Below are 27931 nucleotides of genomic sequence, written 5' to 3'. Positions count from 1 at the left end.
CGGCAGTGTTTGGTTTCCACCCCCTCCCTGGCAGGGAATATAAAAAGCCACACCTGAAATCCATAAAAGTAGAGTAATATATTTTATTTAATTAAAATAGATTAAAAAACAGACTGTGTAAAAGAATTAGGATTCTCAATAATTTACTATTATTTACATTAGCAAATGTTGGTCGTTAGTAGACATTGTGAGGAGATAAGCGCGTAGAACCCAGCCCCTCCCCAAGGGCAGGGGGAGATGGGGAGACTCAGTGCTTTCCTCTCATTCCTGTCTTTTCAGGTCAATAATGGCAATTACAGACTAAGCGCTGGGTAAATAGCAGGAGAGGTGAACCTCCACGCCCAGGGTGGCTATAGCACTATTACCCTGAAGAGATGCTGGCAGGCCAGGCAGGAATCCTTTCCTCTTGGGGAGAATCATTAACTCAGTCCCAGCTCAACAGGCACCTGATCCTCAATGGTTTCCCCTGTCTCTGTTCCTATTCACAATTAGCCTTCTGTAAATACCCCTCTGGCTGACACAAAGCCCACAGTTTCCGGATAGAAGACGAAAAACAGAAATGAAAGCCACACATCCTGGTTCCCAAGGAAATCCTGATTATTTAACATACCCTGCCTCTGTCGTCCAGAACTTGGCAACTCAACAAAATGTCACAGGGTTATTTTGTGCGCTTGTCATGTGAGGGATGATGGGGAGTGAAGGGGCCTGGCAGCCCTGGGCCACTGGACCAAGAGGAAGTCTCCTCTCCAGAAAGCAGTAACAGGAGAGGAGGAACCAGTAAGGCCCTGGGCATCCTGCCCTTGCATTGCTAGTCCTGCAGGCACTTGTGGCTTCTCCACACACCGGCATGGTATGGAGCGCGTCCCAGGAATGCAGCAGCGGGCCGACGGTGTGGAGCGGAGAGAGAAGATCCTTCAGCAGCAGCAGCAGCAGGCTGCACTGGGCTCTGGAACCTGACTCCTGCTTGTTGGAGACCTTGGCAGGCCTCACAGGTTCGTGCTGCTGCATGAGCCTGGCAGCAGCGCCATCCCTGGTGCCCACAGGCCCCGTCTAACCTGGGCCTGGAGCTCGTGCAGTGGACAGCAGCAGATCCAGCAGTCAAGGGCTGAGGGAGGATGGGGCCCAATGGAGACTCAGTCCAAAATGTCTGTCTCGAAGGGGACCAGGTGGTAATAGGACAGGTTGGTGACATAAGCTTCTGGGTCATCGCCACCCTCCAGCTCTGAGGTAAACTCACCGCCATTCTCAAACCTGAAAGAAAAAGGACAGAGCTGAGGGCTAAGGCTGGCTCACTGCCCCCACCACTGATGAAATGGAGAAGGGGCAGAAGGTCATTGGTAGGAGGGCACTTAGGGATCAACATCAAACAGTATGGAGTGCTTTCCATGATGCTCTTCCCGGGCGTGGACCGTCGCACCAGTGGACATGGCCTTTTCAATGCACGCTGATGAAGTGTGGAAAGAACCGTGGTTACAAATTCGGTGAAATGGACCCTGCTCTAAAGACTGTTTCAGCTCGGTTTTTACTGCCTTCGACACTGCTATCTATTATATTCATTAACTAGGAGTTATCGAGGCATTCATCCATTCATTCACTCACAGAGTGATGATTTTTCCGTATCTAGGAACTATTCTGTCAAGCTCTGGGGATGCAACAGTGAAGAGGGCGGGTAAGGCCTGTCTGTGGGAACAGCAGCCCACCGTGTGCCAGGCCACACAAACTAAAGCAAAGAGGAGTGAGAAAAGCCACGGTGGTCACAGGCTGACATCCTCACTGTGTCCTTAGGCCACATGCACAGGTGAGGAAGGACACTGCAGGAGCCCAGAGAGGCGCTGGGTGAGGGCAGTGAGGTCAGCAGAGGGAAGGCTCGCTCCAGCGAGAAGCCTTCACTGGATGCTGAGTCAACGTGAGAGTTTACCTGGGGGAAGGGAGAGAGGAAGAGCTCACGGAAGAACATGGGCCCCGAATGTGAGGTGACACAAATACCTTCCTCATACGGATTCCCCCATGAACTGAAACCATTTTAGCTCGTTTCTAACTCAGGTGCGGCCTAAGGTAGGGAGAAAAACAAAAAGACTCCAAACTTTAAAGAATGTGTAACAGAGGAAGAAGCGCCTGAAGCACATGCTTGCTAGGAAGGGAGACTGAGACGCTGCCGGTGCTTTTTCCGTTTTCCTCAACTAAGAATCAGCCCAGGCACAGCAGGGCTTGGCAGAGGTGGGCGGGGCAGCTCCTTCCAGAAGGCTGTCACAGGAAAGTGGGAAGGAGCCTCCAGGCCATAGCGCTTGCCAGCTTACCATGTCCCTGCTTGCTTCCTAGTGGTTCCCAGCGCTTGGAGGTATCACTAACTACGTACTTGTGGAAGCTCACTACACCTGGAAAGCTTTAGGAGAGACAGGGAAGGCCACGAACTGACCAAACTACACAGTAATGAGCGTCTGACTTGGCTATACTGGCTGAGGAGGTGAATGGGGGTTGCAGAGATGTGGGCCCCACCTTTGCCTCAAGAGCATACGGTGCATTCAAGCTACTGCTGCTGTCACAGGAAAAAATAGAGCACACAGTACAGAACCCTGCTAACTTCAAACCTGGGCCTCCGAGGGAGGCATGCTTCCTCCAGGTCTAAGCTCACAGCTAAGAGTAGAGGAGGTGATTATAGCTTCAAAATGAGACAGAAGAGGCAGCAAAGCTGGGTTTTCCTTTAACTCCACAGTGAGGGTGTGTGAAGATGCAGGGGAAGGACTCAGAGCCCAGCTCTTCCTCCTCGTGTGCTCTGGCCTGGGAGCACAGGCTGCAGACAAAGAGATGGAGCTGAGATAGAAGTGTTTGCAGCCTGCGAGGCAGTGTGTCTCACGGAGACAAGGCCACTTCTCCAGCTTTGTTACAAGATGGTGCATCTCTTCCCTCAAACCAGCATTGGAATGAAACCAAAAGGAGACTTGGGTACCGGGACAGGTGAAGGACAGGGCCACAGTGACAGCCACGATGCAGCCCTGCCCAGACAGCTTCCTATCCCCTGGTTACAACTCCTTCCCTCAGGTCAGATGACCCCAAGGACTCAGGAGGGAAGGGGACCGACCCTGGCATGCTCAGGAAAATGAGTCACCTGGGCCCTCGGCAGGCCTGGCAAACGCCTCTGCTCCTAACCTATGAGGACAGAATGAGGGTTCCAGTCTGGGAGTGAGTTTCCCAAGAGCCTGGCAACCCCTCCAGCCAACCAGGCAGAGGCCCAGCTGTCCCACAAACTCATGTCTCCATCAGGCACACACATCCATTCCCTGAGTGCAGTGGGGTCTGTGGCCCTGGGTACTGGTACCTGCCCTCCCCCAGGGGACAGTGGGGGCTGCCTGCTTGGCTTCATGGCACAAGTCCTAATAAGCAGGCCCAAGGATGTTGAATTCACAGACTCGGGGCCAAATGATCCCTGGCAAGTACCACTTAAGACAGCTGCGGCCAGGAGGTAAAACCTCCTCCTATTCAAATGCCATCTCTTTGTGACCTCCCATTCTCGGAGTCACCCCACAGCACCCGCCTGACAGCCCTGTGGAGTGCTCCCAAGAGACAGACAGCAGCAGACCATCAGTGCAGCCACACTGCCTTAGATTTGGTACCTGGCAAGTCCCAGGCAGGAATTCCCTCTAACTGCTCCCCTGAGCTGCTTGGAGGCAGACGTTTCTTTGTTAAGCTTTCCTAGGAGGTTTTCCCTTGCTCTTTCTCTCTGTGCCAGCCAGGTGTCCTGGAGCAGGTAGCTGCACACTGAGGCTGTGTCACCACCATCCATGCGAAGCTCCAGGCTAGCTGGGAAAATCATGTTACCACCCTTGCTTTCTCAGCAAAACTCTTCACAGTTGAACTTACTTCTGAAATCTAGCTTTATGCCAGGGTGCAGAAGACCTCCTGAGGCCTGTCGAGGTGGAAAGGATTTTCCCGGAATATTAGGATCCTGCAGCAACTATGATAAGGGAGGGTGTCCACCAAGACAAGCCCTAGCCAGACACTCCTCCCATGAAGCTGAAGGACCTCTCCTTCCCACCACCCATTTTGTACACATCAACCTTGTATGCCATGGTAGCAGCCCTGCATTAACACGGAGAACCCAGAGGTCATGAACTAATGCACTATCTATATACACATACAGTGGGTACAATGCTGCGCTGTGTCACGGCAAGGCATGCAAAGGGACAACGGCATTTCAGAGAAAGAACACCCCCTCGGCCTTGCCAGCACATCCTTTTATACCAACATTTCATGACATCTCCACTGTGATTTTTGTGCTAGACACTCAAGAGACATCTGAGGTACTAAAAAAGTAGGAGCTGCTGGCCAGAGCCCGTTCTATGGGACTGACTTGCTCTGTCACAGAGCAGAGGCCAGCAGAAGTGGCTCGGGCTGCCTGCCAAAGCGCAGGCAGATCCTGGGGTCATGCTTTGTCCTGTAGTCAACTAGCCCAGATGTGTGTCTCGGCATGTGAGTCTGTCCTGGTCCATTTTCAGTTTTGGCTGAGTGGATGGACCGAGACCTGGGATGCCAAGAGGCCCCTCTCGCCATGGGCTGTGCTTCTCATGTGCCCACAGGGACTCAGCATTCAGAGCCACCTCAGGCGGCTCTTGCCCAGCATTTCACACTCATTACCTGAGGTCTTCACAACCACTGGTCCTGTGAGAGCAAAGGGGTCCCAATTTGACAATTAAGAGAAGCCAAGGGAGGTTAAATAACTCCCAGACACACAATCAGGAAGAACCCTGGGCTTGGCCTTGACAGTTAAGAGAAGCCACTTCAAGCTGTGGCCCCATAATTCCCAAGGAGATGGCTGGAAGCTCACAAAGGATGAAGGCTGCTGTGCCTCTGGGGCCTCCAGGTGATGGGCTTTCCTAGATCACTTATCACGGTCAAAGTTCTGTTATCAGAGGAAGGAAGAAGGGAGAAGTTCTGTCTTTGGCTATCCCCCCTTCACAAATCAGACACATCCTCTCTTCCTTCAGAGCAGGCCCGCTGGGCCAGGTTGCAGCCACCTGGGAGTCTGGGGAACCTCCAGCTCTGTGATGTGAGACCAACATGCAGGTGACACTTCTCCCCATCCCAGGAGACTAGGCCCTAAGAAAGAGGAGGCTTGTGGCCCCTGTACCCCTCAGGGCTCAGCACGGACCAGACCCAGAAGCCTGGCAACTTCTCCTCGATGGCCCCTCACAGCCAGCTACTCAGGCAAAGGAACTCTGTTCCCATAAGGTTTGTGAATCAAGGTCTCACTGTCCTCTAGAAAAGGCAAATTCTTTAAATAAGTGTCCCAATACAGGCAGGATGTCTCCCCCACATCCTGCCTGTATTGGGACACTTATTTGGCGTTTCCGGGCACATCTACTTCCTGCCTATAGAGGTCCGTACAGCAGTGCACCCCAACCCCTGGCACTGGCTGACAGCTCAGGGACCCCTTCTATAAACCTATATTCAAATCAGTGTACTTACAAATGCTCTGTCGGATCCACACCCAGGTGTTGCTCTTTTCCGTTTGGTATACTGTGGTCAATGACGATAGTTTCTGTATTTGCTAAACAAAATCCATTGGACCTCATGATTTCTGAAAATGAAAGCAATAAAGTGAACATTCAGAAGGGGTCAGGTTTTGAAGTTTTGAAGTTTGGGGATTATACCAATCTCCTACTTCCCCCTCCACCTACTGCCCCCAGTCTCCCCCACATTTTAAGAGAACACTCTGCACCCCAGAGGCCCATTCTGGAACTCTGCCACACAGATTCAGGAGCTGATGCCAGCCTCCACAGGAACACCTGCTGACCCTGTGCAAGCTGAGAGGCATCTCTCCCCCAGAAAGAGGCTCTGGTTGTTCGAGCGCCCTCCCTCTACACCCTGCCTTGTTGGGGTAAAGCTGGGGCAGAAAGGGCACTGAGCTTGCATCTGTCAGTCTGGGCTTACTCCCATCCATCACACAATGCTGGGGACTTTGTGCAGGTCTCTCGATCTTTCTAAGCTCTCACCTGTCTGAGGTGGGCTGCTGGGAGGATCAAATGAAATCAGTGTACATTTTAAACCAAATGGGCAACTTCACTGTTTTACTTTATATAATTCTGTATATAAATTGATTGTTTTTTACCAACAAGCACAAAGTTTGCTAACTTAAAAAGGCCAACAAAGACAATGCCTACCTATGTCTATGTTGGCTGTATGGTGTTAGCTTTACTAGGATGCAGGTTTGATTCTCAAACAGAGCTTGAAGAGGTGGGGATGGGGGTGCCTGAGGGTATGGCAGCTACAATAGTGCCGGCTGGGAGCTTGGACCCTGCAGCTCAGCCCAACAATGAGCTCCATGACCTTGGGACTAAGTACCCTCAACTGGAACATTTCTGGTGCATTCTCAAATCCAAAGGGTTATCATCTTCCCACTCAGGGCCTAACACATGGATATCCACAGCTCAAAATAGCCCTTCCTCTTTTCTGGCATGGCAGGGGCAACCAGAGCACAGTTACTGCCCAGTCTCTTCGGGCATCTCATGCTACTGTTGTTTGGGACATTGCTTTATTTTTTTTCTTATATCTGACCATTATTTAGATTATTTTAGTCCCTTGTGTGATTTGCTGTTTTATGAGTGAACTTTTTTATCTTTCTAGGTATTAGGTTCTCAGTTCTTTGAATTTCATATGAAGAGAATTAGGGAAACTACACAAAAATGAAGAAAGCACAACAGAAGAGTTCCTCCTCACCCCCACAGGATTCAAATGACTATTCATCAATTAGATTTGCCAAGTAACTGCTAAAATTTCCACTTGACTTTCTGGAGAAGTGATAGCTCATGTTTCATGGGTTTTCTGCAACACCAGCTCAGTTAGTCACACTCCAAGTGACATCAGCACGGCGCTCTTTCCTGCCCTGCCCTGCCCTCCCCACCGGAGCCCACCCAGAACCCACAGCCTTCCCTGCTTGAGAACCAGCAGGGACAGCCTTCAAGTCATGAGAAGGAGCACTGAAAACCAACAAAAAGCCTCTGCTTGGAACCTCCAGGGTCAGCTAATTTCTAGGTGCAAAAAGGAGATGTTTACCAAAGTCTGAGTGACTCTGAAGATGACTAAATCTTAACAAGAAAGATTAAGATTCCCTCACCTTTCAATTTTAAACGTATGGCAGCACTAATAAAAGCAAATAAAAATAAAAAAGAACCACTTTCTTTATTGCTTTCATTAACTCTCACTCAAACCTGTGTGTCTCGGCAAGCACATAAAACCTCGGAGTGACCTCAGTACAGGCAGCGCACAGCCCCAGCCCCCTTCTCCCACCCCTTTGCCAAGAGAATTTTTGTAGGGAAATCCTATACGTGAAAAAAAAAAAATGTCAGCGCCTCAAAACATTTCTGAACTGGTTATGCGAGATACCATGTACAGGAACTTTCTACTCGCTTAAGTGTGAAATTTGGAGCTCTAGAAAATGGAATCTTTCCAGCCCTGGAAAACAGATCTGTAACAAATCATTCCTTAGGTGCCTATGTAAGCGTTTGTGCACAGGAACGTGCTTTAATTGTTTGCAAGGACATCTGGACCCTGAGTTCTGCTACTTAAGGCTGGGGAGGTTACTTCTTGCACAATTTCTTCATGGGTAGAATGGGGACAGTATCCATCCCAACAGGCACAGGTGCAAATTAATGAGATGGTATAGATGGTATTTGTAAAAAGTCTAACAAGTGCCTGGAACTCAATTAATGGTAGTTATTACTATCATTGTTGCTAATGTCTTTACATCTGTTGTATCATGCAAATAAAAAGGAAATGTAACTTCTGAATTGTAACTTCTGAAGTCTATCTTTAAACATACTTAAAATGTGAATTTCTTAGAAGTCAGCTTACTACCTATAGCAAAAATCATTGGCCAGTTTAATGACTTTAACCACATACATGATTGATTCCATGAAATAGTTCATTTGCAAGCTACTTTTTTACATTCATAATTTTTTCAGATGAAGTAGTGTCCAGCTTTGGCATTTCTTCTTTTTTTAAACGTTTTATTTTGAGCTAGCTTTAGAATTACAGAAAAGTTGTATAAACAGTAGAGTTCTCACATATCACTCGTCAGCTTGCAATGTTAACATTTTAGGTGACTACCATGTTTCCCTGAAAATAAGACCTAACCGGAAAATAAGCCCTAGCATGATTTTTCAGGATGACACCCCCTGAAAGTAAGCCCGAATGCGTCTTTTGGAGCAAAAATTAATATAAGACCAGTCTTATTTTCAGGGAAACACTGTATGCTACAATGATAAAATCCAGGAAATTAACTAAACATCTCCCTCACCTGAGTTTCACCAGCTTTGCCACTAATGTCCTTTTTTTTCTGGTCCAGACCCAGTCCCAGATCCCTTGTACCATTAAGTTGTGTGACTTAGTCTCCCACTTCTGACAGTTCCTCAGTCTATTCTCACCTCTCATGACCATGAGACTTGAAGAGGACCAGTGAGTTATTTTACTAACTATCCCTCAATTTGTCTGATGTTTTCATGAGCTTCGACGAAGGTGGTGCATTCTGGACAGGAATCCTGCAGAGTGACACCACATTCTCCTCGATGCATCGTATCAGGGGTGTGTGATGTCAACAGTCATACTCCTGGGATGTCAGTCTGGATCACTGGGTAAGGAGGTTTCTGCCAGTTTCTCCAAAGTCAGGTTACTCTCTTGATAGTTAAGAAATATTTTTGGGGAGATGCATTGAGACTATGCAAATCATATTTCTCCTCAAACTTTCACCCACTAATTTTAACATTTACCAATGGACCTTTTCAACAACAATTACTTCTGTGGTGTTTGACTAGTGGTGATTTTTCTTTTCTTTTTAACTGCAGCCATGTTTTCATATGCCTCATATGTCATCAGTCCTTCAGCTCATTAATGCACATATTCCTTTTTTTTTTTTTTTTTTTTTAGCATTAGTCTCAGCCCTGAAAGCATTCATAGCATAGCTTTCCTCCCTTTTGAATTCTCTGCCATTATATTTTCAATGTACTTCAGCAATGGAACAAAACCTAAGGCAGTGCCTTTTTATTAACTGGCTAATTGGACTATCTCTTACAGTGAAAATTAAGATTGAGATTGTACAGATGGCTGGTTAATGAAAATTGAAATTATAATTCCTTTCCAGACCCCCAAACCTGAAGAATCAGATTTCTGTGGCTGATATTTGATTAGTCCAAGTCCCCAGATCAAGGATGAGGTTTACACTTCCTTTAAGGCTGCACAGACACAGCCACAGTGTAAAAAAGTAAATTTAAGTTTTCTTACATTTGATAAGCATCTAAATTAACATAGGCTGAAGAATGTTTAAGGTTGTATTGACCCAAAGCATCACCTGAGAGGCCACAGTATTTCCTGACTGTCCTTGCCGTGGGCGCAAATCATGGCGTGGTTCTCACACCACTAGCGCCTGGCGCCACCTAGTGGAGCCCCTGACCACGACACAGTCTCAGCACTTGAGAGAAGAGGCTACGCGAGCATTCAGAGGCGGGACGCGCCTAAATCCTGAGTGTAAAGAGAAGTCTCTGACGGCGAGGGAGGCCAGTGTCGGTCCCCCACGGCACCGCCCCTTGTAATGCTACATCAGCAGCATGAGAAGGCGTTAGGAAATCTGTGAGGAAGGAGGGGGCCTGGGGGTTGGGGTGAGTAGCAACAGGCCAGGGCGTTTTCACCAATGAATGGAATTTAGCAGGATGGGAGTGGACTCGCAGGCTTTTTGTGAACAGAGAGAAGAGCAGCGGCCACAGCACAAGCAAAGCCCAGCCAGGAGGAGGCTGAGGGTCTGCAGTGGAGGGTTCTATGGTGACAAAATCAAAAAGCTAGAGTGAGGCAGACTCTGACATGCCTAGAATGATGAGGGGACTTGGACTTCAGTGTGAGCATAAGGCTTTGAGAAAATTAACAAACCCAGGAAGTCAGAGTTCTGGATGACGTCAGTATACAGGGTATGTCCTGGGGAAAGGGTGAGGCTGACATGTGGATGTTCTCAGGGGTGCTCTCCAGGTCCTGAGGCTCAGAGCCTGGGGATCCCGGAATCCAGCAACACCCCAAGACTGAGTGACACGGCTTGCCCATGTGTGAACTAGTTCTTCAGAGGGATGTTGGTGTACTGCAAATGAGAGTTTCATTAAAAAGTATTTTTGAACTTTCCATAGTTTGTTGTCTTCAGATATTTATTTCCTCACTCAGTGAATAATGAGGGTGCATCTTATATCCCGTGGGAAACCCCCCTCACGCTTGCACACTTACACACTCATTTATGTCGGGAAGCATTCGCTTAGACAGAGTGAGAACTGGATAGTCCGGGAACAAAGAAGGGACGGCTGGGAAGCTTCAAAGGGAGAATCCCCAGACGTGGTGCCCAATCGTTTAGGGCAGAGAAAGAGGAGGAAACCTGCCAAAGTCAGAGCATCTTAGCTCTGGAAGGGTGCCAGAGGCACTCCCCCAGCCTACCACCAGGCAGGGACACCTCACACAGGACCCTGGCTTGAGGCTTCGGGAGACATACTTACACCAGATAGATGTTTACAAACTCCATTGTTAGGCAGCCCCATTTATTACAAAGTGTTCTGTGTTGAGCCAAAATTGGCAGCAGTTACTTCCATCCACAGCAATGTCCCAGGGATAGAGCACGCTGCCCAGATGACCTGGGCACCCGGCTGGCACAGGGAGGTCAGCAGCCCTGCCTTCCTAAAGCTGGATGCTGCGGCCCTAGCAAGGCCTCACCGAGGCACATCTGCAGTGCAAGCTAAAACCTCTGCCTTCAGTCCTCGCAAACACACTGAGAACATATTTAAAACCTCAGCATGGGAGTCTCCGGTTATCCCTGTTAAACTTCATCGCAGTATCCTCAGCCCTTCAGGATAAACATGGTCATGCATTTATCCAAGTCACTGATAAAACAGGACACTAAGACAGAGGGCTGGAAATGTTCTGGGTCGTGGCACTCTAGGAGTTACTCAATCATAAAGAGGCAACTCCTCGCAGCTGGAGTCTGTGCTTCTCACACTCTGGGGGCCACCCGAAACCAACAGTCCAGCCCCTCCTGACACCAGCACAGGCCCGGAAAAGATTGTGCTGCTCTTTGCTCTCCCATTTGCTCAAAACAAAATGAAACAAAGCAAACCACAGACACTAGTGCTGGGATTCCTCCACTGTGTACTAAATGACAGAAGCTTGCGCCCGCTGAAGGTGACAGCATGTGAAACCTAACACGATGGACAATTAGGGCCCCGGAGCCCTCTCTGAGCCTCCAAGACTAGGGTCCACAGACATCCACCAGGATAAATGACTGCCATTTTTACTTTCCTATAAAGAAGGTTACGGATATTAGGTACCAGCTAAGGACGGCTCTTGAACTCCCCTGCTCTTCCTTATAAGAATACACAGGAAGCTACCGTGAGTAGGTATGAAAAGTAGCAGACAGACAAACCCAGGTTTAACATCCATCCTGCTCACACATAGTCATATATAGAAGCACATTTTCCATTCTAGGTTCCCAGAACTTGGCCACTCTATCCACCTCACCCAGCGTAAATTAAGACTCTCATCCCCGCTACAGCACAGAACTCAATAAGGACACTTTTATACCAATGACATCATCCCAACCTGTCCTCCTGTCTCCGTCACCATGACCACCAATTTCTCCTCAGGAGCTGCCTCTGGGCTCATCTCCCCTCTCATCTACTGACTCTCCGTCAGCTTCCTTCTGAGTCTTGCTCCTTCATTCCTCTTCTTTCCTTCCTCCTCCATTCAGAAATGGAGTGCTGGACACAGAATCCCACCTTCCCTCCTTCCTAAGATCAAGATGCTCTGTGGGTCTCACCTGCAGCCGGGCTGCATCTCGTCTTACAACTGCCTTCCCTCCCTTCCACCCAGCAGTCTCCTGCAAGACCTCACTCAATGCTATGTCTTAGAAAAACAAGTTGACTGCCCACTGCCTGGGGAAGCCCAGTGCCTGAGATAGTCCCCACTACCCACCCTGCCAGGCAGAGCTCCTTTCCCTACAGAATGCTCTTCAGCAGACCTCACCAAAACTGTACTGCAAAAAATAGTGTCCCAACAACACGTGCAGCCCAGATCTTAGAGAGCTACCCGAAAGGGTCAAGTCCAGGCTTCCCCTTCCTTTCAACCTGACACATGGATGAGCTGGCCAGACACTCTGCTCAGTTGATGATTTGCTCTTAATGCTGCTGACTTTGCCTCTGTAATTTTTCAGTTTAATTTATCAATGCTAACAATTCCTAAATTGTATATTTCCCTTTTCATCCTGGCTGCCCTAAAACCAAGAATCTAATTCAATGCCACGTTATGTGAACTATCTTATTTTAGCAGGCTAGATTATTGATTCCAGTATTTTGCTTCAAAATGCATCATTAATGTTTTCATCATTGTACTGTTTCTTAAGTAAGTTCCAATTTATACACCAAATAACTCCCTGTGGAAGTAGGAAGAGTGTAAATCCACTATCTCAGCATTCTGTTGGATTGTCTTTCTGGATCCCAAGGATGGAAGCTGTGTCTAACCACACAGACAACACACTGGAAAGGTTTCTAGAAAACCACAGCCTTCCACAGCAGCACTTTGTCCCAGCCTTCCCTGGAGCTCTTACCTGATATTTTCACCGGACTTTGAAAGCTGGGTTGAATTTTGTGTACATTGTCATTTTTTAATACCTGATCTAGAGGAGATCTTTCAAAGAAGGTGAGCACAACTTCTGACCTAGAATACTGGGGAGAAATACGTTAATTACTAAAAATTAATGCTCTGCAAGATGGGCCCATTGAAGCCAACGCCCCTGAGTTGTCCATATAGCCTGCGGGACGAAGCACAAGAGCAGGCTACAATCACAGAACTGTTCGTCATTTGTCGCCCCACCTGGCTAACATGCAAGGCCCCCAGGATAGGAAGGATGGGGCGAATGGAAACAATGGCTAGTTTTTCTGAGTGCTTGGTATGTGCCAGCTCTCATAAACTGCTCCCTTCACTTTACAATAAACTGTGAGCATGTCGACCCTTCCCATTCACATAGGAGGAAACGAAGCTTACAGGAGGTCTGCCTGACTCAAGCGCAGATTCTTCCTCATTACTGCACACAAAGCTTGCAAACTTCATTTATAAGGCCACCTACAGATGTTTATGCTAACACTCCCTTTGGCTCCCACACGCCCTCTTCCCAAACCCTCAGCAATACCAGTGGGTTTCTGCACGGAGGCAAGAAAGCAAAGCCCACCACAGCGGAGGGACCATGTCTCTTCCTACTCAACACCTCCTTGGCCCCTCACTTTCACTTCTTCCCTAGGGAGAAAAACACACACCAAAAAACGGAGTCCCTGGAGCCCACAGGAGTCTTCCCTTCCCCTGGTTATATCCACCCACCTCCCTGCGGCCTGATACCTCCAGGGAGAGGCCAACGACAAAGGGGGCAAGCAGGCCAGTGATTTGGAAGCGGGCAGGGTGTACCGACGTCCCGCCCAGCCCAGACCTGACGCACTTACTTTACACGGCATGCTGATGATGGTCTTAAGCAGCTTCTCCACCTCATTCAGCCTGGTCTCTATATCGTGGGCATCCTTTATGGCAATCAGTCCTAGGATTGAAACAGTAATTCCTCAAGTCAGAAAAACACACCAGGAAATGTGCTTCTATGTTAAATACAGGCCATAGGCATCCCATGATGAAGGATGAGGATGCCATCCCCATGTCATCACGCATGAAAGGGGTCTGGGGATCTATGTACTCAGCCACATTCAGGTATGCATAGCCCTACCCCGAGGGCTCTGCTCTAAACCTCATGCTAAGTTTCAAAGACCCAATGAATGATTTGCTTGTGTGCTGGAGTGGACACTGGCCCTCCAAGGAGAAGTCTGGCAGGCTGGGGACAGTGAATGAGTGGGGCAGGCAGGTGTAAGCCACAGATAGACCATCCAAGACCCATCTGAGAGCGACAGTCTGGGCCAGCTCCATAAACACCATGGACTCAGGCAGAACTCAGCGGGGGACCATTCAGCCCCTGCCAGCTGAGTGGCCCAGGCCCCACCCACTCCCAAGAACACAGTGGAAGGATTCGTACATTGCTGGCCACGGCAGACCTGACCACAGGACCCATGTACACGGAGCCCATATTTAGACAAGTCATTTAAATGCTGGGTTTGGAAGTCAAATAATCAGATCTCTACCCAGAGAAAACCCCAGTGGCCATGACTCACAGCTCTTTTCAGGAATCACAGCGTCTGTCCTTGTTACAGTTACCGGAAGACCTGACTGGCTGCTCGCTACAAAGTACAGTACTTTGTTTAAAAAAAAAACACCCTAGTTTGCAGCATGGAGATTTGGGGTGTATTTCTGCCTCCCCATGAGCAGTGCAGGACACAAATCTTCCCATTACAGTTTCTACACATCGGCTTCTTAGGGATGGGAGAAAGCGTTATTCGTTTTTGAGGCAACATATTGACTGAGTCTGCATAAGTGGTAAAATTAACTTCCTAAACTACATGATTGAAATTAGAGGCCCAGAACATATAGTCCCTGGAAACCAGGAGCACCCCTAGACATAGGGTGAGGGCATCTCAGAAAGCCTGGGGAATCCTCCACAATGTCAGCTGGAGTGAAGGCCAGGAATCCTTCTCTCAACCTCCTATAGCACAGGCTACCATGGGTGCGGGCATCCCTGCTTGTCCCTGCCCACCGTCCTCACCACACTGGCCCAGGAGGCCAGCTGGCAGCTGTCCAGGGAGCAGGAGCCCCAGAGGCTGGCGGGTGGGCCATGGCTTGCCCACTGGGAAACCCTGGGCCTCTGTCCACACAGCTTCCGCACACCCCCCAGCACAAGGCCCTAGCTGTCATCAGGGAAATGGATGGGAGCCACCTCTCCCTCTCTTCCCCATGTTGCCTGGCCCCACCACACCACCCTGCATGTTAGGGGAAGCAGGGAAGGGAAGGAAGAAAATACCAGAGAGCCAGATTCTCAGGATGCCTCTTCTCCAGGCCCTGAATTCCTCGCATAGACTTTCAGACACACACACACACACACACACACACACACACACATGCTTTCCACAAAAATGCTTTGATCTGCTAGCTACAGGGAAGTCTACAGAGGAAAAGAGGACCAATGCAAAATCCTCTGAAGAGTTGTTTTCAAAGGACAGTTATGTAAATTGTCCCCAGAAAGTGCTTCATTATTCTAAGACGAGCAAAACTGTACTTATATTTTAACTTTTATTGCAGATAGAATACAAGTGTTAAATCAATCAAGTTATGACACAGTAGTATTTTATGTTCTGTTGGTACATTTTTAGGAAGATTAGCCTCTTATATAGTGAGCACACAGCATATTTACACCCATTTTATAGGTGATAAAGCATAATTTAACAATCTTAAATTAGGATAGACGTTTATAGTTCTTGTATTTTTGCTTTAACAACATATTTTTGGTCACATCTTTGATTTAATTAATGTTCAACCCATGATTTGGTTAATAACCTCCAAGGGTAAGATTTAGTCAGATAAACACATTCTGCTTTATACTGATCTTTTAAGGTGGCCAGATTTGTCAACTAAAATACAGGACACCTAGTTAAGTTTGAATTGCAGATAAACAGTGAATAATGCAATAATATAGATAGACTTCTACTAAAAAATTATTTGTTGTTTATCTGAAATTTAACCTTAACTTGGTGTCCTGTATTTTATCTGACAACCCTATCTTCTTGGTGACCCATTTTCCAGAATGAACTAGAGAAAGACAAGAAGTACGGTCAGGCCTCTGGAAACAGTATCAGTGTTTTAAGTCAGTGCACAGAATCTCCCCGATCTGACCCCTGCCTACTTTACTGGCCCTGTGCCCTGTGACTCTCCCACACCCTCACACCAACCCCTGAGGAGCAGGTCCATGCTGCCAAACACAACCCCCGACTCTCATGCTGCACTGCTGCTGGGAGACCCCGTCCTGCTGACCTCCCCCCACGTCTGGGCTCATGAATGAGAAAAGCCCACACACCCCTTGAGAGGTAGGCACCTGCCCTCTGCTTCTGTGAAGTCATCAGAGGATGGGACTTGGTCTGCTTCTGGGCTCCCAGAGATCTCTCCTGATCTCTGCAGCATTCACCACTCCACACCGATGGGTCTCCCCAAGTCCACTGTCTAAACCTGAGAGGAGGAGGCGCCTTTGGTTCATCTCGCTTTTATCAGCATCAGCACAGGGCCTGACACATGCAGGGGATTTAATGTGCTGGCTGTTTGTTGACTGAATAAAGTTGCCTAAGAGAGCACAGAAGTTAAGTATTAGCTATTTCCTGTGTGTATGCTCCATCTTGCTCATGGGTAGTAACCTAGTTCACACTTCGCATCACACTGAGCCAGAGCCCAGCCAGAACCGACAGGCCAGCAGCTCAAGGTCAGGAGAGCTGCCGGAGGACGGCAAAGTGGCATTCAGTGTACTGAGTCACGGGCCACCCAGGTTTGATGTTATCTGTGGAAGCATACAGAACCATAATGCTTCCTTTCTCCCGTCTTTCTGCTTCTGAATGGAAGCTAAATGGTACTTGGGAATGGAAACATGCTTCAAAACAAAAGGAGGCTGAGGAAACTTCAGTGGGGAAAGGGAGGTGCTGGAATCCCTCTCTGTAAGAACAGAGATGACAGATGATAAGTTTTTAAGCTCTGGGCTTTCAGTTGGGAGCACTATTTTATTTTTTATTTTGTATCATGTATTGCCCCATCATGGCTCCCTGGGGTGACAGTCAAGCTGGCAATCTGGATCAGCTTTCTTAAGGTTCTGTCCTTCTTTCTCCGAGGAAACTCATCCACGTGAATAACAACTAGCACTGGCCTGTCCCCCAGGAGGGGCCTCAGCTGATTAAAGGCAGATTCATGAAGTGATGGATTCAGTTAAATTTACTGAAACCCTCCTAATCGCAGCAGACCGGGGCTGACTGACGCTGCACCACCCCTGCTAGAGCGAGGAGCACAGTGGTGAGGGGCACAGGCTGTCAGTTGCCTTGTCCAGCAGAGCCCCCCAACACCCCAGATGAGGGCATGAAGGAGTCACAACTGTCCAAGGGGCTATCGAAAGCCTGGACCTTTTAATACTCCAACGCTCACATCTCCCTCCTCTCCTGGACCCTGGAAATAACCCTACTTCCATTGTTTGAAGTGTTTTTTCCCATCAAATAATAGGTACATTAAATGTGTTAGGAAAACATTTTAAAAAGACAAAGAAATCCAAAACAGCTCTCTGCGGTCACAGTTGGGAAATAAAATAAATTTTCGTTTTTAAATTTCTAATTGTTTTGTGCTCACTGGAGTTCCTTCCTTCAGGTTTCTCAATTTCACAACTGGTGGAAACCTCAAATGCCTGCTGGCGACACCCAAAATTATTATATATTCTAAAATGATATAAGACTGAAAGGTGGCGTCACGAGCAGAACACACATTTGGGACATTGTATTATTTCTCAGCGACAGATGACAACTATAAGTCCATGAAGTACTGTCACCCCAAACTGATTATAGGCATTCGGGTTGCTTCCTAGCCTGTCTGTTGTATTTTTTTATCCTATCTATTGTATTTTTCCTTCGTGACCCAAGAACTTTGGCTTTTAATGGCTGGTACAGCTTTTGCAAATATCAATTGTTTACAGCAAGTAACTTTAAATTTTATTTTTTAAAATGTACGTAAATACAATAATTTGGAATTATCTAAAATTTTGGGTTTATATTCCAAATATTATTGATGGGAGGAGAATTTTATGGGGATCTTTTTTGATTCAGTTTTACTACCTGAGACCGTAACAATAAATACTGTAGGAGGGAAATGGTTGAGAATTTGCACAGTTGATGAGGAAAAAAACACACCTCTTGGCTATGAGACTGTCATGCCAGGACTGGCCAGCAGAGGGTAATAGCATTCCGTGGAAACCCCGAGATTTAGTAGTGACAACACAGGAAGTGAAATCCTTTAACAGCCACATTTAGATTCTTCTATCGGGAAGTTGACTCAGTAGACTTCACAGCCCCAGGAAATTTTTCTAATTTCTGATAAAAGCATAATCACTAATATAACCTCAATTTTTAAGATTTCACTGTACACAATTTGTAATGTGAAAATTTCATCCAGATTTAGCCCCAAACAGTTAAAAATTTGAAACCAAAAGCTTGATAACACAATTATATATAAATTTCAGTGTGCCAATTTTATATACATTTGAGGGCTAAAATCAGCCTAGAGCAGCCAGGGTGCCCTTTCCTTCGAAACTAGTTTAGCCTTGAAAATTGAGAACACAGATGTGTTTCTGTCAGTTTCAGGATTAGTTTCTTTTACGTAAACACAAACACCTGATTTATTCTTGGAACCCAAACTGAACATGCTGGTATCAACACAAAGATCCATCAATGAGAGCAAATATAAACAAACCTGTTTCCCAATCTCAGAAACCTGGGTCCAAGGTCCCCTTTTTTTTTCCAGGAAGTGGAGACTTTGAGCTGAGCACCTTACCTCTGGAAACTGTCCCACACTTCCTCTGAGGACAGACCCTGGAGATCTGAACCTGACCTGAGTGCCTTCTGCCACTTGCTATAATTCTGGAAATAAAAATATGAGGCTTCTTGGGTCCACCAGAAAGGAAAACAGTCCTTTCCAAAGCACACAAAGGAGTGTCCGTTACCCAAAGAACACAAGTCTCTTAAGAGGAGACTTCACAACAGAGTCCTATGGAAATTTTCTGTAAATGAACTTTCAAATCAAGTCAAACAATAAATTGCATTTACCGGGTTCCTTTTTTCCATTTCACAAACATGTCCATCAACACTGTACAGGGAAGAAAATCGTGCGGATGAGGTGAGGAATGCAGGGTCACCTTGCATGCGTAAGAGACACATATTCTTTAAAGGTCAAGCATAATGCAAATCTTAGAAACAAAATATTTTAAATTTTCCAGGAAAACCTTCTAGGCTTACTTCCTAAGTACCTGTTTTCTAAATAGGTACTCAAAATTCAGGAAATGGAGAGTAAGCAGTGATGAGCTTGAGAACGTGACTGAGTTGGTTATTCCCTGCATACCTCAGCACCCCAGTGGAAGTCCCAACTCCCTGGAAATCCAAGGCCCCTCTATTCGATCCCCTGTGCTGCCATCTGCAGGTGTGGCACAACGTTTATGAAAGGACAAGAGACCTTTCTGCCCCTTGCTCCCACCTGCTACACACAAGGTGGTGCCTGGTTGGCTGCCCTGGCTCAGTAGTGCTCCCAACCGACTATAAGAGTATGGAGTGCTGAGCGACGTTTGGTTCTCCTTGCATCTTTTCAAGAATGAAAAGCATGGCAGAGACAGTAGCAGGAGGAGACAGAAGAGGTAGACAAAATAACACTTTCTGAAGACCAAAAAGGGGCTGAGAGGACATGTTCTTGCTTTCTCTGCCTCTTCCCACACCTGTGAGATGCTCCCTTGAGAGAACGTTATTTCATCACTTGAGAAAATAAGTTTGACTTAAAACTACTGATCTTTACTGTGTCCTTCCCTTAAACCCTCCTTCTCTAAGCCTCTTCATTATTCTCCCACTAAAAGTGGGATTCCCTCACGAAGCTTCACACTTAACATGTTTAGGAAGCCAATCACTTAGCCAGTCTGTGTTAGAACATCCAAGTATTTAAGGACTACCACCCCATTCTAAGCTCTCAAAACAGGAAGCACTTATTATGCACTCACTTCAAAGTATGGTCTATGCTCCTGCTCCATGTTAGGCCCCCTACCAGACATAGGATGCACCTCGGACAACAAACCAGGCAGCACCCCTGTCTCCCAGTGCTTTCATGCCAGCTAGGAGGATGGATGTGGGGTCAGCACTGGCCACAGTGAGTGGCGTGTCACCTGGGACGACAGGATGATTCACAGCAGGGACCCATCCTCTCAGGGTAGAAATCCCGAAAGGTGAGCAGATACAAGGGGGCATGGGATCCGGAAGAGCGGAGGCCCTCAGGAGGCCCAGATGGCGAAGGTGGGGTAGGGAGGGCTGAGACAAGCAGAACCTTACAGACCACATGAAGGGGTTTCCCCAAGGGAGGCAAAGGGCAGCCAAGACCTCCCATGCAGGCTCTGGCCCCAAGAACTCTGCCCACCTGGCAATTCTGTTTCTTAGGGTAATACACACACCAGCCCCAGGTATTCCACATTGACCCGCCCCTTGTGAAACTGCACCCTGGAGCATATTCCCCAGCCTGACCCCCGTCAAGCACCAAAGTCTAGTCTCTGGCACAGCAAAGCCACAGGCCTGGTCCGCACGGATCCCACTGAGATGACGCAGGGGACCCTTTTACGGGATCTCTCTTTAGCCCGGGCAGGGATGGCCCGGGCAGGGGCTATCGCCATCCCTGCCTCCACAGGATGAGAGGATGGAGGGCACACCTGGAGAGATGGCTTTCAGTGAGGGAATGCTGTCACAGCGTGCTGAGTCCAAAGCCAACCGTTCTCATGTGTCCAGCATGGGGCTGGGTACTCTGAGGAAACCACTGCTTCTGTGCTCACAACCCAGCCATGCAGATATCATTATTGACAGTTTATCAGTTAGGTGCCCAGAGATGATGAAATAAGCAACTTGCCTGAAGTCACTGGGCAAGTAGCAGGTGACAGAGTCAGAATCTGAATCCTCACCTGCCTGGTTCCAAAGCCAGTGCTTTTGGCCACTTCGCCTGAACTCCTCCCACCTGACCTGTGTCCTCAGGTAGGTCACCCAATCTCGCAAGGGCCTCGATTTTCTGACTGGGGAAACAGGGCAGGTTTCTAGTGGGATTAAAGATACTGTGTGTAAAAGATTTAATTACATGTTCATTCCTTCCCTCCTCCCTGTCAAACTGATAACTCAGTGTGTTCTTCCTGCTGATTCTGTTACATACCAGCAAAGCATGATTGTTTTGTTCTTAAAATAAATACGAAGTAAAACGTGCTGGCGTAAGTTAGCAAATGAGCTGCATGGTTGTGTCCACCACCGTGACTCAGTTTAGGGGGTGAGGTAAGGAGGATGGGTTGGAAGTGTCTGTTCGGAGAGTAACATCCCAGCACGTGCATGTGTGCTGTCACATGATACCGTGCACTGCCATCATTTCAGACGCCACAGCTGGACCAGAAAAGTACAGAGAACGGACTCTTTGCCTCTGCTTCCTCCCTGCACCTGCCATCAAAGAGAAGATTCAGATCAGGAGCTCTGGGGGGACTTCTCAGGCTTGTTCTGGGACCAGGGGACCACCTTTTTAATGCTGACGACCGAAAGCAGCCAGTGGACATCTACCATCACCCAAGAAAAAGTGAACAAAACAAATATACCAATAAAATATGGCTTTCAGTGGGACAGAAATGCCAAACGCTGCTAAAGGATGTACTGTCCTATTTATGTACTGTCCTCCCGCAGGATGCCTCACCCAGAGGACGCGGTGGCCTGGGCCATCTGTTACTGGGGCCCCATGGGTAAGATGCATGTTGGGTTCATAGGACATTATCAGCCTCTCCTCGGTCTCCCAAATCCCACGAACATTATGAAACTCTAAGCTGAGTTTCACTCAGAAATGGCAAACTGACCAAATGCCTTTTATTAGCTCTGCATAGTATGGTCACCTTGCCCTGGCGTTCTGAATCTTCCCTTATCGTGAATGGTGACAACACAGAAACGTCTTTCAGCTTTTGGAAAAGTGCTTATAAAAACAGACCGCAGAGTGACATAAAGCCTAGACTTGTTTTAAAGAGGGATGGGAAGCTGTGTCCCTGGGGACAACCTGAGGGCGACCAGGGTGCTAGCAGTGGGTGTGTGGCACTGATCCAGAGCAGAACCAAGTTTCTCCTTTGAAACTTGTGGAAAGTACCGTGGCCTAGACGCCAGCGACTGAACCACCTGTGTATGTATAGTTCTGGCCAGCGCCTTCTCCAGCTGAGAGGTTAGTTCAGGTCACCAGGGCCCATGGCACAGTCTGAGATCTGATGGGATGAGATCACAGGACCACAAACCAAACTCAGCCGAGTGGTCACTCACGGGGAAAGGAAAGGATACCAGGAGCCCTGGGATGAGGAAACCACAATGAAGTCTGGGCGGAAACAGGGTGTGGATTTGGGAAAGATATAATAGGAGGAGAGAGAAAGAGCAGGCTACACGGAGATGATGGTCCTGGAACCAGACTGGGGCAGCAGAGCATGCTGTGCATGCTGTCCCGGGGGCTTGGGAAAAGCAGCCAGCCCAGGAGCCCTATATGTGGAAGAGATTCATACTAGTTCTGTGAACCAGAAAGGGTACCCCAAATCTCCCCGAGAAGTGAAAACTGCCCGTTAGAAGAGGCAGGATACTCTAAGGTGAACTATGCATGGGGGTGGGGCTGTGTGAGAGCTGAGGGGCAGGCCCAGCTGGTCACCCACCAGGCTGGCAGAGATAGCCTATGTGCCCCTGATCGGCTGCCCAGGACCCACATGGCCTCTGCTCTTTCTTCAGCAACTTTTACTAAAAAAGTCAACTTGGTGACTGCACTGTGCCCCTGCATCAGGTGGTGTTCTCGCCGCTGGTTTGGGGGTGGCACAGAGCTTCTCCCGTCTGCCCATGTGAGAATAAGTGGCCAGGCTCAGAGCCTGGGAGCAGAGCACAGGGCTTCCTTGAGCTGTCAGGGCTGTGGGAAGTCTGGTGGGCATATGTGTGTCCACGCCTTCCTGGTAATACCCTGGAGGCCTTAACTCCAGCTCCTCGGATCTCACACCTAAAAATAGACAGTCTACAAGTGCGCAGATAGATTAATGTTCTCGGTGATAAAGGTGAGCACACGTGTGCACTAGCACGACATAGGCTCTCAAGAGTGAGCCTTATTTGGAGAAAATGCTAAAATAACTGCATTCAAAGCTGGACCCCTTCACCAGCTCCTCCTGCAGGCTTCACATCTCAGTGAATGGCAATTCCACTTCTCAGGCTGGCGGCCCCGACACCCCTTTACACCCCACATCTCGTCTCAGTACATGCTGTGCCTCTCCCTTCCAGACAAATCAGTGCTTGGCCACTTCTCACACCTGCTCCGCGACACCTGGCACAATGTCCCAGCAGCTCTCCCGGTCCCCCCGCCTTCCCCAGTCTTTCTCAACATAGAGCTGAGTGCGTGTCAGATCAAGTCCCCTCACTGCTCAAAGCTCTCCATCTCTGAAGAAGAGGCCACATCTGAGAGTGACCTGCCCACAGCCTGCCTTCCTGCTCTCCTCCTACGACACTCCATCTCCTTCTCTCCACTCGCCTCACATGGCCGCCTTACTATTCAAAGCCACCAGGCTCATGCAGGTCTCAGGGCCTTTGCACTTGCTCTTTCTTTCCCAGGTGTCATGCAGTTTGATTCTCTCCCTTCCCTCCTTTTGGTCTCTCTACTCAGAGGTCACTGCCTCTGAGACCTTCTGGACCACCCTACCTGAAAGTTAACCCCTTCCCTGTGCCCACAAGGCATAGCCCCTTTCCTTGCTTACTTTTTGTTCCTTCTGAACATTTATCACTATCTAATATACGTTTTACTTATCTTGTTTATTACTGGGTTTCTCCCGACAAGAATATAAGAATTATGAGGGCTCATCAGGGCAGGGATATTTGTTTATTTATTTGTTTTTAAAGAGGGTGCAGCTCACAGTGGCCCATGAGGGGATCGAACTGGCTACCTTAGTGTTATCAGCACCGCACTCTAACCAACTGAGCTAACCAGGCACTATATATATATGGTGGTTTTTTTGTATATTTTGTTCATTACTGTGTCCTCAACACCTAGGAAGAACCCTGGCACGTGGTAAGCATTCAGCAGAAAGTTGCTGAATGAATGCACAAGTGAAACGGTGACTTTCCAGTAGTCAAGAATCAAAGATCACTGACTACTTGGAAATGGAGTCTTGCTACAGTGGTGACCAGGTCTGAAATAGGTGCTTTAGAAAAGAATCAAAATAGTCCAAGAGCCCTAAACAGTCAATGAGGAAGTTCTGCATGTTGCAGTTCTAAAGTATAAACCTTCCCAGACCTGAGAGATGTGATAGGCAGGAGCCCGTGGCCATGGTCTGGTCAGGAAATCCTGAACCACGTTAAGTATTGCACAGAGGGGATTTCAGTCAGACTCAGCATCACTGGTGTCAGAGCATTAAAAAAGTGAAAACGGCACTTTGGTCACCTGGAGCTAATATCCAGCAGGAAGCATCCATCTCTGTCCCCTTGAAAGGAAGAGGTGGGTACATCAGACCCAGATGAAGAAAAGGGTAAGGTGAGAGGCCAAGATTCCAAGGCGAAAGGATGGAGGACAGAATCAGAATAAGTCCTGAAGTCAGCCTCGCCCAAACAGAAGGCCAGGAAGGAAAGCTAGTGAGCACAGTGCCTCCATGCAGCAGTTCAAGTACCTCTGGACAGGTGTCACCATGCAACATACAAGGCCCAACATTACAGTGTGTGTGCAGAAGGAAGAAAAATCGCATTCTCTCCCCATTGCAGTATAAACGTCTCCCCCACTGCAATACTTCAGGGACTAAGAGAAAGGGCTCTGCTTCCCTTCAATTGCGAGCAGATTCAAAGCTAGTAGTGGCCAAGGTTTCACATCCTCTGAGGATATTCAGTGGTACATTTACAAGAGCTACCAGTATACTGCCAGCGTCAGCTCTGAAACCCAGATTTCCTCACAAAGCTTTTTAACGAAACTAGAGAGCACAATCTAACCCAGCCCAGAAATATTTTAATAAATTTAAACCAAGGAAATCTGATAGGGAATTATACTGAGAAAACCTGGCATTTCCAATACAACACACATATATCTTATTGCCTTTTGTATTTAGTTTGTATATCCAGACAATTGTTTTATGCAAATAATAAATCTGCAAGAAAATAAGGTAGACTGTTCTTTTACATTACTGTGATGTATTTTACCTAGCAAATGATTTCCCTTGACTTAAATGAATCTGAGAAAGGAAAAGGACTTCTCCTGGCATTGTACAACAAAACTCAGGTGGTGCTGGGGAAGGGACCAGCTTGCCTCCACGCAGAGAATCAGGAACTAGATGGAGAAGTAAGGTCCCAGAAGTAAGGTCCCATCTATCTCCTCCTCTCAGGGGGTGCTGAGCCTGCTCTTGCAGGAGTTCAGCCAAGGCTTATAAAGTCCTTCACCCATCCTCACCACCCCTGCCGCTGCCCCCACCGACTGTCACGTCTAACACCTAGTTCCAATTTCCCCCCTCCTTTAGATAATTAAAAGCAACTATCATATCCCTTCCAAATCTTCTTTTCTCCCCAGTAATCACCTTGTTCCTAAACATTTCTTCACTTGCAGGTGGTCCACTCTTCAGTGGCACTCTCTCTGTCTACATCTCAGGAACCCAGAACTGACCCAACACAAATGAGCACAGAAGCAACAGAGCCAGGGACATGTGCATGGCAGGTCAAGGGCCTCACACCCACCTCCCTTCTGCTCCAGGTAAGACTTTCACTCCCATGTCCCAGGGAGGCGAAAGCCACACCCTCCTCCCCACCAACTGTCTACAAGTCCCCAGAAGCAGCTGACACTGAGGGGAACAATAACAACTATCATCAATGGAGGGCTTACTAGACACTCTACTCTGCATTTTAATACTCACACACAAAAAAAGTAGCCAATAGGTACCATGTTACAGGGCAGGAGCCAAATGGAGCGCTTGGGGTGACAGATGTGCTGGGCCAACTGAGCAGTGAGACCTGGAGGGCAGAGTGGAAGGCAGACACTCCGGCAGCTCTCAGGGACTCCAATTTGTTTATGGCCCGCCTTGTTCCAGAAAGGATGTAAGCCATTGAATAAACTGCTGTTCCTTCATCTAAGCTTTCCTGACTTGGGCATTCATTTGTTAAATTTTAAAAAATATAATAACATACACACCCAAATAGCAAATCCAAGGAAACCTGCTGCCATGCTTAAAATAATACTAAACTATCTCCAGAATGGCTATAAATGGGAGAATCTAAGGAGCAAAGAGAAGCCTGAAAGGCAGGCCATCTCACTCAGGGCCTTCAAACTTGCTGGCTTCGGGAGCCTAGCCAACTGAGGTGTTTGCCAGAGGATGTGTCCTGGGAACTGACCTAATGACCCATATAGTTCACACTCTGGGCTGGGGGCTATCAGCAAGGGGAAGTAGAGGTTATCTTAAGACCTCAGGCAAACCAGCAGCTAAGGAGACTTTGTCCTGGCCACACCCTCATCTTCAGTATATGGCCCCAAAGGTGCCACTAGGCCACTGCTTAGAGGACTGCAGAAAGGAAGACTTCAGGGTGAAGTGTCACCAAGCTGCAAGTGATCACACAGAGGGGGTAAGGGAAGGGGAGCTGCTCAGAAGCTCTACAGTCTTCCCTGGCCCTTTCTCCCCACTCCGGAATCCTTCTCATCTCAACTTTAGCCTCTCTGGCACTTGCTCCCCTCTTCCAACCTCCTCTCAGCCTGGCCTCCAAAGGGCAGCCCGAGGGATGTGCGTCAGCCAGGCAATAGCAACTGGGAAACCATAGCAGTTCTCTGAAAACCCGAGTCCCTGTGAGCCAGGACGAGTCACAAGGCCAGGGAGGAGGCTGCTGCAGTTAATCAAACCCGAATGTGGACCCACCCCTGGGGGTGGGGACCCCAGCTTACCCCTGCAGCTGCCCGTGGGGCTGCCCCTCCCAAGGAGTGACAGAAAGCTGCGTGGCACTTCGCACTCAGGCTCTTCTGTCACCGGAGAAAACAAGAGGCGCGGTCCCTCCCGGGGGAGGACTCTGAAGGGCGGCTCCCAAAAATGACGCGACCCCAACTGGACACTGTTGTTAACTCTTCCCAAACGTTTCCCCCGGCCCCTACCGCCGCTGTCTGGGCGGGCCAGGGGTCGCAACCGGCCCTCCGGAGGGTGGGAGGGAGACTGCTGCCACTCCAGAGCAGGGACTGAGGCTGAACGGCCTGGGGGCCCAACTGACACTGGTACTGGTCAGTGACTCGTCCTCGTTGACGATCAGGGCACTTGACCTGCCGATCTCGGCCGGGAAGGCCTCAAGTCTCCAAGGGCCGACTCCCCGTCTTCTTACCATTGGCGTCCTGGACGCCTTTCATCTGGGGACGGAGGGTAGAAGTGTCCCCTGTCCGTCCCGGAGACGGAGGGAAAAAGGCTCAATCTCGCTTTAAGTAACTTCCCCTTTCCTTTTACTGCACTTTAAAAAGACCTCGCAACCACGTCTCCCCGTAAGATCCCACCCGGGTGCCCGCGGCCCCCGCACCTTGGCGCAGCGGCGCGCGCGCCAGCTCGGGCCGGTCCTCCGGGAAGGCGTCGCGGAGGCGCTGCCACAGGCGGCCCAGGTCAGCGAAGCTGCGATGCAGGTACAGCACGCTGCGGTCCGACCACTCCGTGCGGATCTCGAAAAACTCCTCCTCGTCGCCGCGCCGGCTTACGATGAGCCTGCGGATACCGTTCACCCAGCAGCCGCGCACGAACATGTTCACGAGCGAGGTGCCCTCAAACACCGCCGAGGCCATGCCGCGGGCCACTCATGCCCCCGCCGCCGGGCCGCCCTGGGCCACCGCCGCCCGCGGGCAGGAGGCTCGTCTGGGCCCGGCCGGGATCTGCCTGAGATCGGGGTCCGTCCGAGGTCTGTCCGGAGCCGGAGTCAGTCTGGGGGCTGCCCGGGATCGGGGTCCGTCGGAGATGTGTCGTGGGCCCGCACCCCGCCTCCGCGCGCACTCCGGAGACAGCGCTGCTAGAGTCGGTCGGGCCGGCCGAGCTGCGGCTTTATAAGGCACTTCCCACCGCGGGCGGCGCGGCAGTCGACGTTGGGGCCGCTGCAGGTCCGCCTTCCTCCGCCTACGGGTGAGAGGACGAGCCACGGCCAGCGCGCAGAGGGGGTGGCCAGACCCGCCGCCCCGGCCCGGTGCCGCTTACACGGATACCACGCTGCTGGGGCCGCGGGGACCCCCGGCC

General features: G+C 49.0%; 1 protein-coding gene and 1 long non-coding RNA gene across 2 annotated transcripts; one reads left to right on the top strand and one right to left on the bottom strand.

Annotated features, from left to right (window-relative positions):
* Window positions 1-69: 69 nt before the first annotated feature.
* On the bottom strand, window positions 70-27931 carry PXDC1 (PX domain containing 1). The gene is made up of 5 exons (XM_019752372.2): window positions 27234-27931; window positions 13503-13594; window positions 12617-12734; window positions 5464-5575; window positions 70-1251 (listed from the first exon to the last, which is right to left on the bottom strand). The coding sequence occupies exons 1-5, from the start codon at window positions 27487-27489 to the stop codon at window positions 1134-1136; spliced, it is 696 nt and encodes a 231-aa protein (XP_019607931.1). The 5' UTR covers window positions 27490-27931; the 3' UTR covers window positions 70-1133.
* LOC141572160 (uncharacterized) lies at window positions 24539-26077 on the top strand. Its single transcript, XR_012497346.1, has 3 exons — window positions 24539-25038; window positions 25300-25443; window positions 25640-26077. It is a non-coding gene; the product is annotated as an uncharacterized LOC141572160 (long non-coding RNA).

This window comes from Rhinolophus sinicus, linkage group LG06 (assembly GCF_036562045.2).
Source record: "Rhinolophus sinicus isolate RSC01 linkage group LG06, ASM3656204v1, whole genome shotgun sequence".
Classification (NCBI taxonomy): Eukaryota; Metazoa; Chordata; class Mammalia; order Chiroptera; family Rhinolophidae; genus Rhinolophus; species Rhinolophus sinicus.
Note: the sequence above shows the minus strand (reverse complement) of the source record. Positions and strands in the feature narration are given on the sequence as shown.

What these genes read in the sequence shown, in the direction of transcription:
- PXDC1 (XM_019752372.2), bottom strand. Translation starts at nt 27,489, where the DNA reads ATGGCCTCGGCGGTGTTTGAGGGCACCTCGCTCGTGAACATGTTCGTG. An exon ending in AAGTCCGGTGAAAATATCAG is followed by an intron (nt 5,576 to 12,616) that starts GTAAGAGCTCCA and finishes TTTCATTTTCAG; the next exon opens with AAATCATGAGGTCCAATGGA. An exon ending in GTGGATCCGACAGAGCATTT is followed by an intron (nt 1,252 to 5,463) that starts GTAAGTACACTG and finishes TTTTTCTTTCAG; the next exon opens with GTTTGAGAATGGCGGTGAGT.